Consider the following 15,292-nt stretch of genomic DNA (forward strand, 5'->3'; position numbering starts at 1 on the left):
ATCTTGAATTAGTTTAATCTGTTTACACGTTAAAATTTAGAGCAAACTCACATCTTAACATACAATATGGTAAATTAAGTAATAAAATATGTATTTCAACTACTTTTGTATAGAAGATAATGTTGTTGATAAAACGTATCTGAACGAAAGGGCAAGACCATAATAATTATTTTTTCATATATTTTGATACTGTATTATGAATTATTTCCATGGAAGACCAATGGATACAAAAAAGTTTATTCATTAATTGTTTTATAATATTAGATTGCACTTTTATTAGAAATTTGAGGTTATAATTTGGAGTATGTCTTACTAATTACTAAATATAATACTAGAAATTGAATAGAAAAAAAATAAGACTTCGTTTCAATAATAATTAGAATCGCTACTTGAAATATAGTAGAAGAAAACGTTTAACCAGTGTTGCCATATGTAATTTTAAGAAGTCCGTACAGCTTTAAAGAAAAATCCGTAAAACCAGATAAATCAAAACTACAATGTACATAATTAACTGCTCGAAGGTTTATTCTTGATATTTGTAAGTACCTATAAAGTCAACTACCACGTTTTTTAAAAAAAATTACGTAGAAAACCAGATAGGTTAGAGGTAATTTCATATTAAATATCACAAAAAAAATATCACGAACACAGAATGTTAAATCCTGAACATGTTTCAAGCTATTATTTCTCGCACGCTCGAGTCAGTTCGGGAATAGTCGGCATCTGTCAGAAATTAATTAAACCTCTTTAAATTAAAACGAATAATCAATGTTGCCATATGTAAATTTAGAAATTCCGTACTACTTTATTGAAAAAAAATCGTATACCAGTTGAAACTTTCAGGCTAAACTAATTCCTTACGTTTTTGAAATTTTTTTATATCTGAATTTTCATATAAACTATTTCAGATCATAAATGTCACATACATTGTTTCGTAGATTCATATACAAAATATGAATACTGTAGATATACGGAATAATCGATAGAGTGGGCAACACTGCGTGTGTAAAGAGTATCAGACGCACTCGTGTCGGTTCGGAAATAGTCGGCATCTGTCAGAAATTAATTAAACCTCTTTACATTAAAACTAATAATCAATGTTGCCATATGTAAATTTAGAAATTCCGTACTGCTTTATTGAAAAAAATCGTATACCAGTTGAAACTTTCAGGCTAAACAATTCCTTACGTTTTTGAAATTTTTTTATATCTGAATTTTCATATAAACTATTTCAGATCATAAATGTCACATACATTGTTTCGTAGATTCATATACAAAATATGAATACTGTAGATATACGGAATAATCGATAGAGTGGGCAACACTGCGTGTGTAATGAGTATCAGACGCACTCGAGTCAGTTCGGGAATAGTCGGCATCTGTCAGAAATTAATTAAACCTCTTTAAATTAAAACGAATAATCAATGTTGCCATATGTAAATTTAGAAATTCCGTACTACTTTATTGAAAAAAAATCGTATACCAGTTGAAACTTTCCGGCTAAACTAATTCCTTACGTTTTTGAAATTTTTTTATATCTGAATTTTCATATAAACTATTTCAGATCATAAATGTCACATACATTGTTTCGTAGATTCATATACAAAATATGAATACTGTAGATATACGGAATAATCGATAGAGTGGGCAACACTGCGTGTGTAATGAGTATCAGACGCACTCGTGTCGGTTCGGAAATAGTCGGCATCTGTCAGAAATTAATTAAACCTCTTTATATTAAAACTAATAATCAATGTTGCCATATGTAAATTTAGAAATTCCGTACTGCTTTATTGAAAAAAATCGTATACCAGTTGAAACTTTCAGGCTAAACTAATTCCTTACGTTTTTGAAATTTTTTTATATCTGAATTTTCATATAAACTATTTCAGATCATAAATGTCACATACATTGTTTCGTAGATTCATATACAAAATATGAATACTGTAGATATACGGAATAATCGATAGAGTGGGCAACACTGCGTGTGTAATGAGTATCAGACGCACTCGAGTCAGTTCGGGAATAGTCGGCATCTGTCAGAAATTAATTAAACCTCTTTAAATTAAAACGAATAATCAATGTTGCCATATGTAAATTTAGAAATTCCGTACTACTTTATTGAAAAAAAATCGTATACCAGTTGAAACTTTCCGGCTAAACTAATTCCTTACGTTTTTGAAATTTTTTTATATCTGAATTTTCATATAAACTATTTCAGATCATAAATATCACATACATTCTTTCGTAGATTCATATACAAAATATGAATACTGTAGATATACGGAATAATCGATAGAGTGGGCAACACTGCGTGTGTAATGAGTATCAGACGCACTCGTGTCGGTTCGGAAATAGTCGGCATCTGTCAGAAATTAATTAAACCTCTTTATATTAAAACTAATAATCAATGTTGCCATATGTAAATTTAGAAATTCGTACTGCTTTATTGAAAAAAAATCGTATACCAGTTGAAACTTTCAGGCTAAAATAATTCCTTACGTTTTTGAAATTTTTTTATATCTGAATTTTTATATAATCTATTTTGGATCACAAATGTCACATACATTATTTCGTAGATTCATATACAAAATATGAATACTGTAGATATACGGAATAATCGATAGAGTGGGCAACACTGCGTGTGTAATAATGGGTATCAGACGCACTCGTGTTGGTTCGGGAATAGTCGTCATATTTTCATAATTAACATAAAAAATAATTTATTAAAAGTAATGTGTTATGTGTCTTGCACTTTCGTATAAATGACATGCGTTATTTTATCCTTATCAATAATTACTTTAAAACATTTAATTGATATGAAGTAGGACTTACCCAATATCGAAAATATATTCATTTACTAAAGCACATTATTTTTTTAATTAGTCTTCGACAAAAACGCTGTTAGTAATTGAATATTATCTAGTAATTTTCATGGATAGTATATAAATTTTTAAAAACTTTCAGTCAATACTTAAAAATAACGCGACTCTTCGTTACAGATAAAAAAATATAATCTTAAATATCGTCGTTGACAGTAGTAACGAAGATAGAATAAGTGCGGTTGGATTCAACAGTGAATTGCTAATTTCACTATTTATTTGGGAGATGTAACCAGGTTCCACGATGTGTATCTTCCAACCAAGGTTGGTGTGCGTATAACACTAAAATGTATAATTATTTCAATTGAATATAACCTAATAATGAAATTATTAAATATGGCGAGTGGTCGAATCTACAAGACAAGATCCTAGACAGCCACGGTCACGGAATATAATTAAAACGCAACGTTGCCGGTTCTAAATTAAAATCAGTGGTATAGATTATCAATATGGGTTTTGAGTTTTTTTTTAATTTTCTTTGAGTTGGACTGGAAAATAATAGAATTTTCATAAGGTTATTACAAAAAAATCATCCAAAGTATGAAAGTGCCTTAATAAAGGGAGAAATAAGAACTCAATTTTGATTTGAAAGCACACAAGGTTGAAATTTACTTTTATTATGTGTCTCTTTTCTATATGAAGCTAAAAGCAGTATAAAAATTGAAAATTAAGTTTCTTACAGAGGTCAAAACAAAAAATCGGGTTTTTTAAGAATTTTTTAATTTTTTTTGGGAAAAACAGATTGCTCGGAAAATTTTTTGCACTTAGTTTGTACGTAAGATCGAAATAAATCGTTTTGAGAAAAAAAAAATAACCTAACCTAAACTCATGGCGGGCTCGGGTCCTGAAGGAGTGCGTATTAAAGTGGGGATGATGTTAAATTACAATTTTGTGAACCGTTTTCCTCTTAAAACTATTTTATTGTAGATTTGTGAATAAAAAGTGAAATATTTAAAGAAAAAATCTTTTTCCAAATAGTAGAAAGTTTCACCTTTGATAATATTAAAAATAAACAACACGTATCACAAAGCTCGGTTTTAGATAAATAAACGATTCTGAGAATACTACAACTTCCTTAATTCGAGCCAATTTGGCAACATTGCGAGTCTAATTCGTTGTCAAACAAATTATGACCGTCGTTGTTTAGAGTTATCTAAGATAATTTGCAGACATTAACAGATGCTCAACATCGTTGCCACGTTGTAATTTTTTTCTAGTTTTAGGCAAAAAAATTATATCGTATTCACAGTTATCAAAAACATAAAAATCGACAGGTTAATGATTATTTAGTGGCAAAATGTAAATATAAAAATAAAAATTTCCGGTTTTAATGAAAATAAATCTGACAACTTCGAAAACGAATGACACATAACTATAACTGCAAATGTTATTTTTCCTGATTTACAAACAATTATTTTATCAATTCAAATAAAATTATATACAAGTAGATTCGGTAAACAAAACAGTACATTCAATAAAATGGCAAAGATGCAAAGAAAGTCAGCTGGCAAAAAAAAAAAAACGAAATACCATCACTTATTTATCTGTCCGAACCGGAAATATCGGCAGATTTTCTACGGAATGAGAAACAATTATTTCTTCTACTGACAACTAGAGGGCGTTGATGAATTATTTCAGCGAACTTTAAGTACAATGTAACAAAAACAAATTTAACTGACAAAGACCGAAATAGCATCTCTTATTAACCATTTATAACCGAAAACATCGGCAGATTTCTTGAGAAGTGAGAAATAATTACTTTTTCTACTGGCAACTAGAGGTCGTTCTTTTATAAACGTTATAAAATAGTTACCTTCCGAAACTAGAGAGATTGGTAAGTTTATATAGAGAAATTACTTATTCTATTGATAACTAGATGGCGTTTTAAAAGAAATTTCAAATGTAATTTTGATAGTATTGAATCCTGTAAGTTTTAGAAGAATGAATGTTTGAATTTCAGCGTAAAAAGAGATTGAACTAATATATTTAAAATAATAGGAACGATATAATGAAAATAAACGTACCTGGTAATAAAGCAGATCTGGAGCATCCGACGGAACAGTCCAATTCAAATACGCCGGTTCGCCTTGATCACATTCCAACCTCAAAGTTTTGATAAATTCATCGAACGTTTCCGATTCCGCGGATCTATCGACGCTCTTGTGGGTCCATTCGCAATACCTTCCGGCCAAACTCGGGTACGGATAATCTTCTTCGTTGTATTCTATTCCGGCGAAAACTTTTTGTTTCCTTTGATCTTCGCGCGACTTCTGACCGAATCCACCTTCCTTCGAATCCGTTATATAGAAAGGATGATACCTTGCCGGATTGGTACTGTCGTCGCCGCCTTCCACAACGAACGTATACGTCTGACCGCGTTCCAAAGTGATCTCCGGAATTAGAAGATCGTTGAGGTACCACGCTATGCCCCAAGATGGCTGTCCCGTGATTGCGGTGTATCCTCTTTTACCGCCGGCCGGACCTAACCTTGCATTAAATATGGTTTCTCCTGGAAAACAAATTATTCAGTTGATTTAGTACTTCAATACATCTGAAACAGCTGCACGAAATTGTTCATTCGATTGTAAATATCTCGAGTCTCGTCCAAGGAGCCAAATTGTAAGCTTCGCCCTAAGAATCGATTCACCGATTCGGCGACTTGATGAATAATCGATTTATCGATTGATTTATAACCATATACGATTCACGTACCTATAGTTTAATCGAATAATCGTTCAATCAATTAAAATTATTCGATTAATCGACTGATTTATTCATTTATCGATTAATAAAATCGTTTTGTCGATCTAATTCATTTTTCAATCGATGAAATAATCGTTTTGTCGGTCGATATATGAATGAATCACTCGAGTTATCGATTAATAATTATATCGACAAAACGATGCTGCCATTAATCGATTAATGGTATAAACGTTTTGTCGATTCCTCGATTAATCGATTGATTCATTCATTAATGAAAGAATCGCTTGAATTGATTCATAGTTTTTTCGATTGAAGAATCGATCGATTGATTAATCGATTAATTGAATAATCGTTTCATCGATTAATGGAATTATTGATAGATCGATTCATATTTTCATTAAATGATGTATTAAGATATGGATCGATCGATTCTTAGAATAATCGAATCACGTTTTTATTAATCGATTAATGAAATAATCGGTTATCATGGATTAAGAGATTAATCAATTCATTGAATAATCGATGAATTGATTCTACGGTCTAACGATTGAATATCGATTTTTCGATACGTCGATAAATTTATTCATCGATTATAATCGATTTTTTGATTCATCGTTAAGAATCAATTCTTTGAAATAATCGATTATAATCGATTGATTCATCGATTATAATCGATTGATTCATCGATTATAATCGATTTTTTTATTCATTGTTAACAATCAATTCTTTGAAATAATCGATTATAATCGATTGATTCATCGGTTATAATCGATTGATTCATCGGTTATAATCGATTGATTCATCGGTTATAATCGATTGATTCATCGGTTATAATCGATTGATTCATCGGTTATAATCGATTGATTCATCGGTTATAATCGATTGATTCATCGGTTATAATCGATTGATTCATCGGTTATAATCGATTGATTCATCGGTTATAATCGATTGATTCATCGATTATAATCGATTGATTCATCGATCATAATCGATTGATTCATCGATTATAATCGATTTTTTTTATTCATCGTTAAGAATCAATTCTTTGAAATAATCGATTGATTCATCGGTTATAATCGATTGAATCATCGGTTATAATCGATTGATTCATCGGTTATAATCGATTGATTCATCGGTTATAATCGATTGATTCATCGGTTATAATCGATTGATTCATCGGTTATAATCGATTGATTCATCGGTTATAATCGATTGAATCATCGGTTATAATCGATTGATTCATCGGTTATATCGATTGATTCATCGGTTATAATCGATTAATTCATCGGTTATAATCGATTGATTCATCGGTTATAATCGATTGATTCATCGATTATAATCGATTTTTTTATTCATCGTTAAGAATCAATTCTTTGAAATAATCGATTATAATCGATTGATTCATCGATTATAATCGATTTTTTTTATTCATCGTTAAGAATCAATTCTTTGAAATAATCGATTGATTCATCGGTTATAATCGATTGAATCATCGGTTATAATCGATTGATTCATCGGTTATAATCGATTGATTCATCGGTTATAATCGATTGAATCATCGGTTATAATCGATTGATTCATCGGTTATAATCGATTGATTCATCGGTTATAATCGATTGATTCATCGGTTATAATCAATTGATTCATCGGTTATAATCGATTGATTCATCGGTTATAATCGATTGATTCATCGGTTATAATCGATTGATTCATCGGTTATAATCGATTGATTTATCGATTAATCACTGTAGCATTTATACTAACCTATAATTACGGCAGGTTTCCACGGTTTCGGACCATTTTGGGTACCCAAATCCTCTAGATCAACGGTGCAATCGTGGTCTTCGTAATTGCTAAAATCGATTCGTGAATCTTCGGTTGTTTTATCGTCAGCATTGTGAGCGTTGGCCTCTTTTAACGAGTTCAATGGTCCGAAAGCAGCGATAACGGATACTGAACCTTGAAGCTGCAAGAAAACTTGATAAAAATATTTTTCTCATATGTCCATGGGGGTGAGTATTTACCGGAATCGGTTGATCGTGGATTGCTTCGTTCGTTTTTAAAGGTCTCCTGATTTTGATATAGGTAATTCCGTTATCGCGAGAGCCGGATATCAGTGTAACATCGTTCCTTCCCCCAATACGTTCGTCAGGACAAACGCCTTGTTTACCGTCGCATTGGGCGGTATGGGATATGTAATAATCTTCAGCGTGGAAAGTTTCAGTTTCCGTATCGTAGAAAGCGACGATTACATCACCGCCCACCTTTAATAAAATGTCAATTTTTTATTATTATAATCGATAAAAACCGGAATTATTATTTTTTCCATCAAAAACCACTGGATTTTTATTAGATTTGGTCTAACACTTTCATATATATATATATATGTAATAAATCAGTTTATAACACTATACACATATTGTTATAAATAAGTTATAAAATAACAGGTTCTTGTGTTAGTAGTAAAAAGTAACAGTTCTATAAATAGAAATTCCCACCTCTATAATTTTTTTTACGATGCGTCAAGGTAATTAACCTCTTGGCTTCGCAGCTGAAAGTAGAGATGGCGTAACTACCGGTTTTTAAATCATTTTGCTACAAAATAACTGCTGTCGAACTGCATTTATCCAATATTTGGATTTTAAATGTTACGAATAATAGAAAAAAAATATCGAAGTTTATAGTAAAAATATGGATATTTACCATTTGGGGTTTTCCTGAGGCACCTGATAATCCAAAAGCTATGTATTGATCCTCTGGTATTTTGGCTGTTAAAATAATATCAACAAAATCATCTTCTATCTGCCATCGAACTTGTAATCTTTTATCTAAAAATTCCCGACAATTTGCTGGAGGAATAGTTCTAGGTGTTGTACTGGTCTAGAAATAAACATTTTGTTAATTTCAATGTTTTTCGTATTTTGTTTATTAGCTCACCGGATTATACCACCAAGGAGGCTTTGTGGGAAAAAATATCAGTATTAAAAAGTTTTAAATTTTAAAGTATTACAATACATCATGGAATATTTTCCAAAAATCTTATGACTATTTATAAAATAGTATATAAAGTATGTATCACAACTCGAAAAATAGTGAAGAGGAAATCAAAATGACAAATGACAGATATATGAGAATGTTATGGACATCTAACCTATACTAAAACTACGCAAAAAAATATAACTTCAAATAGTTGCAAAAATAAAACAAATCTACAATAAAAATGATTATATACCTAAGTAGAAATGAGAAAACTATATATTATTAAAAAAAATTATAATATTATAACTTACTGAAACTTTTGTTTGGCCGAGGGCAGGAGGAACATCAATATCTTTCGGTATATGAACATGGCCGAAATTGTGCCTATATTGAACACACCAAACCGCCAACCAATCAATGTCGTACACCGTTAACAGTCCCGGTAATTGAATTTCAATGTCCTCACCTTGGTAACCTCTTAAAATGAATTTCGTTCACATCATATTATTATTTAAAAATAATAATTACCTTAGTGGATCGAGAGAACCCATTTCGTTGGGTACTTTGATGCCGAAAGACGTTGGCTCCGATCCATTTCCCACCCAAAAATAAGCATCCGGACCGGCGCCGTCGTAATGTAAATTTGGAATGTAAAAAGTTTTTGCGTCTAAAATACTGATATTGTCCGAACGTAACCCGTGAGCTAACCTTTTGAATTCTGGTAGAACCCGCGGTTTGGGTACTTCTAAATTTGGTGGAATAAAAACTTCGCCGAAATCTACCTGAAAATAAACATGGATCCTTAAAAAATCAACAGAGAAATAAGCAGTTTAAATCCTACAATATGGCCGATATACATGGCAGTTGTACCCGCCAATTCCAATCATACCACTGCATGATTCCATTATTTAAATATATAATAATATTAAAAATAATAAGATTATTAATTATTTTTAATTTTTTAATAACTGCATTCCGAACATAAGTTTATTATTAAACGATATTTGATTTAGAAGTTTGACGTGAATTCAAAGTTCGCGCATTTCTTAAATGTTTTGATTACTCTAAGAATAAGAAAGAATTCAATGCTGTGTTGCCGAGTCTACAAATAGAGAAGTAAATACAATGTATAAATCTACTCTCTTATATTAGCAAACAGTTAAAAAGAGATATAATAATTTTAAATTTGACAACATTAATTTTATTAAAAATGAGATTTCCTGTCAACACCATTTTGTTTTAACGTATATCTATTGTTTCTATGTACATTTTCTTTGTTTTCGGGTAAAATAATTGTAAATTTTAAAGCTGTATGTGTATTGATCATGTGGAAAACAACTGATAATTGTGAGGTTTTAGTTAAGTTAAGTGCTCGGTTTCTAATTCGTTTTATTATAGATTATAAAACGTTTACATACTCTCTTTAAAAACTGATAACCAGTGCCGTGTATACCGTTGAATAATGTGACTTTTTGGTAAGTGAAACTAATTTTACGTGATTTAAATAAATTTTCTTTTTAATACACATAAAAATATCCATTATTATCTCAGTGAGTATTTCAAGATTGATAATTTAACAACTATAAATGTTTTTAATAATATTATTCTTAAAATTTGGTCCTATTGTACTAAATTTGTATTGTTTTTAATTTCAAACAACTTCCATGTCATAGTTAGCTTGTTCTGAATAAGCTGACCGATACTTTTAATGCATTATAACAAGTCGAAAAAATATTGAAACACTCGGTGAATCGATAGAAATCGTTAGATTCCATTAAATCTGTCTGTGTAGTGAGCGTATGCCGTTCCGGTAAAGTGCACCCATTGATGATGAAACCCTAAATCATCGAGACGTCACAACACCCTTCTGCATACTTCACGCTTCGCCACCTTCCCATTTAATGCATTAGTTAAAATGGTAATTTTCATAAATCGTAGTATAAGTCATTTGTTCTCATGTAGAACACGAATGAAGAAGAATTTAGGGGTATGCACGCCTCTTTTTATGTTATCAATATAGATATGAATAAATTATGAATTTTTTGCTTTCGAGAACATTTCTATTGAGATAATTAACTTTCAACTCTATTAATACATTTTTTCTATTAGATGCGTTAGCCATGTTTCTTCTTCTTGTTCATTTTCTTCCTGCTTCTGCAGTCGATATTTTTAGGTTATATCTGATTTTGTTATTTCAAATTATTTCCTAATTGAAATTATTTTTTTTTCTGCAATATATCTTTGTTTTTGAAAGTAATTGAACAGAAAGAATTAAATTTTGTGATATAAGGCTTTAATAAAGTGTGAAGTTATATTTTAAAAAAGTAAAATACTTGAATGTTGACATAATTTTTTTTCACTTTGTAAAAGTGCACATCACCTGTTGTTTTTTTTAATCATTTAATTGAGCTATCAGACAAATGAAACACTCTCACTTTATAATGAAATTAATTTCAAATAATAATAAATAACCGTCGTAAACGTTTTTTAACATATGAGTTATACGAGGGGTGAACTAAAATTTTTTGTTTGTTTCCATATTTAACACAATTTTTTTTTAAATTCAAATTAAAGACAATCAAATCGATCGTTTCTGAATTACAAATAAATCAGACTAAACAGTCACATTAAATATATTAAATGGAGGGGTAGGGTAAGCGACTGAAACGGGCCCATTTATACTTCCGTTTTAGGGCTTATTTTTGATTTCTCCGGAAAGTTTAAGCCCTCCAGAGGGCCGGTCTTCGTTGTGTGTGCTACGGTAGTGTTTTATCGACCTGCGCCGAATTTCGTACTCCCCGGGAATTGGAATTTAACTTTTTATATTACATATATACATACAGTTCGCGATCTAAATATCAAATGGAACGAGATACATTTTGTAAACCCGAATTTTTTTTTTAATTCAGTGCATAATTTGATAAAAATAAATAGAACCGCAATAAAAATTTTTTTTACCCCGTTTGACATCGCAGAATTTAATGCCGGATATTAAATTGTTGTTAGACTTCCTCTCAGACATTTTGAACTTGATTTATGAACTACAGTTTTCCCTGATTATGAAACCATATCGCGTGAACCTAACCTAACCATAGTTTTTGTACACAATGTATAAATATCACTTTTAATTGAAGAATTCTTCCTGTTCCAATCTGTGTAATGATTTTCTTGTTGCATCAGCAGCTGGAACATCATCAAATAACGATTATCAACACTCCGAACTAGTAGAAAAACGTCGACCTCGCGGAAATAAGAAGAAATCATTCGGTGCCAAACAAGGATTCGATGTTTTGACCGTACAAAAGTGTATTTTGTTTGAACTGAAGTGTTAAATCTCGAATTGTCGTGGTGGAGAATGATTCGTCTTTAGCGATTGGTAACCCAACACTTCTGGCGAGCAAAAGCTAGTTCACCATCCAGAATTGACCGTTCCACGTTGCTCTAATCGAACGCTAGCGATATGTCTGGTTATTTCGAAAAAACAGGCCACCATTTGCTTCGAAATGCTTCGTGCGCGATCAATTTTGGCTCGCCTTGAAAGACCCATACATCATGATCTCGTAGACGTCATTTGAACCACCGCGATTGAATTTTTCCACCATTTCTTCGCACCTTTCGGCACGAGCTTCTTCATGTGTAGAAAAACGTCGATCTCGCGGAAATAAGAAGAAATCATTCGGTTCCAAACAAGGATTCGATGTTTTGACCGTACAAAAATGTATTTTGTTTGAACTGAAGTGTTAAATCTCGAATTGTCGTAGTGTGGAGAATGATTCGTCTTTAGCAATTGGTAACCCAACACTTCTGGCGAGCAAAAGCTAGTTCACCATCCAGAATTGACCGTTCCACGTTGCTCTAATGGAACGCTAGCGATATGTCTGGTTATTTCGAAAAAACAGGCCACCATTTGCTTCGAAATGCTTCGTGCGCGATCAATTTTGGCTCACCTTGAAAGACCCATACATCATGATCTCGTAGACGTCATTTGAACCACCGCGATTGAATTTTTCCACCATTTCTTCGCACCTTTCGGCACGAGCTTCTTCATGTGTAGAAAAACGTCGATCTCGCGGAAATAAGAAGAAATCATTCGGTTCCAAACAAGGATTCGATGTTTTGACCGTACAAAAATGTATTTTGTTTGAACTGAAGTGTTAAATCTCGAATTGTCGTGGCGGTCTTTAGCGATTGGTAACCTTTGTTTTTACCCAACACTTTTGGCAAACAAATGTTGGTGTATTATTCAGAATTGACTCCCTGAACTCCCTGGAGTTTTTGTTAATTTTTCTTTATATTAATTAATAATAATTGAAACGATGAAAAACTTACCGTGAATCGCCTACACCAAACGGACAGCCATCGGATATCCCTAATTCTTTTTCCCATCGGAAGCCTAAGAATTATGTCTGTGTTATTGTAAGCCCGTAATACCGGTGGATCCCTAAAACAAAGCCTCGTAATAACTCCTTGCAAAAAGATAAAAAAAAAACACTCGACACTTTACACAACTGTCTGTTTTCCAGTTTGCGAGGATTTCGAAATACATGGGGAAGAATTGATTACTTCTCTTGATTTAACAAAGAACCATGGAAAAACTACTTTAAATGATACCGACGTTTATCGTTGTTTGAAGTTTATTTTCATTAGGCTTAATGAAATGGGACATACGTTATAGAACAAAAGGACAATGCCACCGGGTCTTTATAGTTTTTAGTTTATTTGTTTCCGATTTTCTTTTCGAGATTTCCACGGTAATAAATGTATTATTTAGCGGGAAACTAGTGAAAATTAGACTCCATTATTGTTATTAATACGAATTACTTAAATAAATTTGACGTTTGTTTAACAAAAAAAACGCCATTTTTAATCACGTTCTGAAGATTTTCCCCTCAAAGATCAGCGACGTTCTGGAAGTTGTTGACGACCAAATCAAAGTCATAATTGAAGAAGATCGTCATATAACTCTTCGAGAGGTTGCATGTATAGCAAAAATTGAAAAACACAGTCTTGGTGTAGTTAAGAAGCTTTATATTTGGGTACTTCACGAATCGAAACAAATTCATCCACATAAAGAATCAACGTTTGCTATATACATCTCAAACGATGTTAAAACGACGCTTTCTTGAAGAGAATCATTACCGTTGATGGAAAATGGGTCCTGCGCAACCAACCATCATGGAACAAACACGATGAACCAGCACAAACCACATCGAAAGCTGAAAAGCTCATTATATCAGTTTGTTGGGATTACGAAGAACCAAACCATCAATTCTGATGTTTACTGTCGATAATTAATGAAACTGGATGAAGGAATCGAAAGAAAAACGATCAGAATGGGAGCTTGGCTGGTCACATACAGCCCTGATCCGGCACAATCTGATTACCATCTATTTCGAAGGTTGCAGAATTCTTTCACAAATGACGATGACCTTCAAACGCACCTGGTTCAGTTTTTTGCCGATAAGAACTAGATATTTTATGAGAGCTGAAAGAAAGATTGAGCTAAATGGATACCTGGGCACAACCAGCAACGCTACCGAAAACTCGAAATCAGATCGAGAATTGAGCACGCGCGGAAAACTCTACACAACATGAGGAAACTTGTGGCAAACCGCAACCTCAGCCTGGAATTCCTGACCAGAATGCTTCGCTGTTACATATTTCCCGTTCTTCTGTACGGATTCGACCATGCGGACCATGGATGCGGCCACAGGAGAAGAAAATTGATGGTACAGGATATCTTGGACGGAACATAAGACAAACATAGAGGTCCTACGGCAAACGGGTAACTTCTCATGACAATCAAGAAGAGGAAGTTGTGCAAGAGATTCCCCGCCTGATAATAGAAGGGAAGATCGAAGGAAAACGGTCGGTCGGTCGTGAAAGACTTGCGCAGGTGGCTCGGACACACGTCTACAGAAATTTTCAGAGCTGCGGTTTCTCGCGAGACAATTTGGATCGCCGACCTCCGTAGGTCTACCAATAGGTCTAAAGTATGACTGTTATTTATGCTCAAAACGTTAGTTTAAAGGTGGGAAGTTGTGAAAAATCGGCATAAGATGACAATTAACACAATGTCCACCCACACAGAAGTGCCAAGTCTATGCCTTGTGAAAAGCGTAGAGTTTTTATCAGTTTTTCTAATTATGTCGGTGATCGAATTGTTTATTTGGTGTTTATTGTTGTAATTTGGTCCCAGCTAGCCCATGAGACGCCATAATGTACTGTGGTTTGATCAAAACATCAAAACTGTCGGTTGAAACTCGTGGATGAATCGTAAGCCTTCATAGTTTAAATACCTGGACGTACCGTGGACTTTGACAGGAGCTTTGACCACAACCGCTGAAGATAAATGGTGACCGTTGACTCACGGCATCAGAAATAGCAGCTCAGACCGATGAATCTAGGGATCCGCCTTTGAGTACTTCTACAGTGCAAAGGAGACCGAGAGAACCGACCATTTTGGACTGGTGGCAATGGGGAAACCTCTTTTTTGATATGTCAAAATAAACTTAAGAAGTTGCAGGTTAAATAACATAAAACTTAAGCGTATGAAGACTGGGAGACAGTTTTTTGGAGTGACGAATCAAAGTTTTTCGATCTAAGAAAAGACTGTTTGTAATCCAGATACTCTAAAACGCACCAGAGGTTCGGTGATGGTTTGGGGATGTTTTGGAGGAAGGAAGATTCCGCCGATTGGCAGAAAACTTATTCCTCGAAGCTGCGCG

General features: G+C 32.9%; 1 protein-coding gene across 1 annotated transcript in view; it reads right to left on the reverse strand.

The window, feature by feature from the left end:
• Nucleotides 1-1,134: 1,134 nt before the first annotated feature.
• Nucleotides 1,135-15,292, reverse strand: part of LOC130448905 (protein Skeletor, isoforms B/C) — a 75,673-nt gene continuing 61,515 nt past the window's right edge. The window contains exons 4-12 of the mRNA XM_056786495.1: nt 12,894-13,005; nt 9,093-9,346; nt 8,876-9,041; nt 8,523-8,543; nt 8,289-8,465; nt 7,610-7,849; nt 7,350-7,551; nt 4,907-5,391; nt 1,135-3,164 (exon numbers count right to left, since the gene is read on the reverse strand). Coding sequence (XP_056642473.1) covers nt 2,997-3,164; nt 4,907-5,391; nt 7,350-7,551; nt 7,610-7,849; nt 8,289-8,465; nt 8,523-8,543; nt 8,876-9,041; nt 9,093-9,346; nt 12,894-13,005 — 1,825 coding nt within the window. The 3' untranslated portion in view covers nt 1,135-2,996. The remainder of the gene's footprint in view (nt 3,165-4,906; nt 5,392-7,349; nt 7,552-7,609; nt 7,850-8,288; nt 8,466-8,522; nt 8,544-8,875; nt 9,042-9,092; nt 9,347-12,893; nt 13,006-15,292) is intronic.

The sequence above is a fragment of the Diorhabda sublineata genome, chromosome 9 (assembly GCF_026230105.1).
Source record: "Diorhabda sublineata isolate icDioSubl1.1 chromosome 9, icDioSubl1.1, whole genome shotgun sequence".
NCBI lineage: Eukaryota > Metazoa > Arthropoda > Insecta > Coleoptera > Chrysomelidae > Diorhabda > Diorhabda sublineata.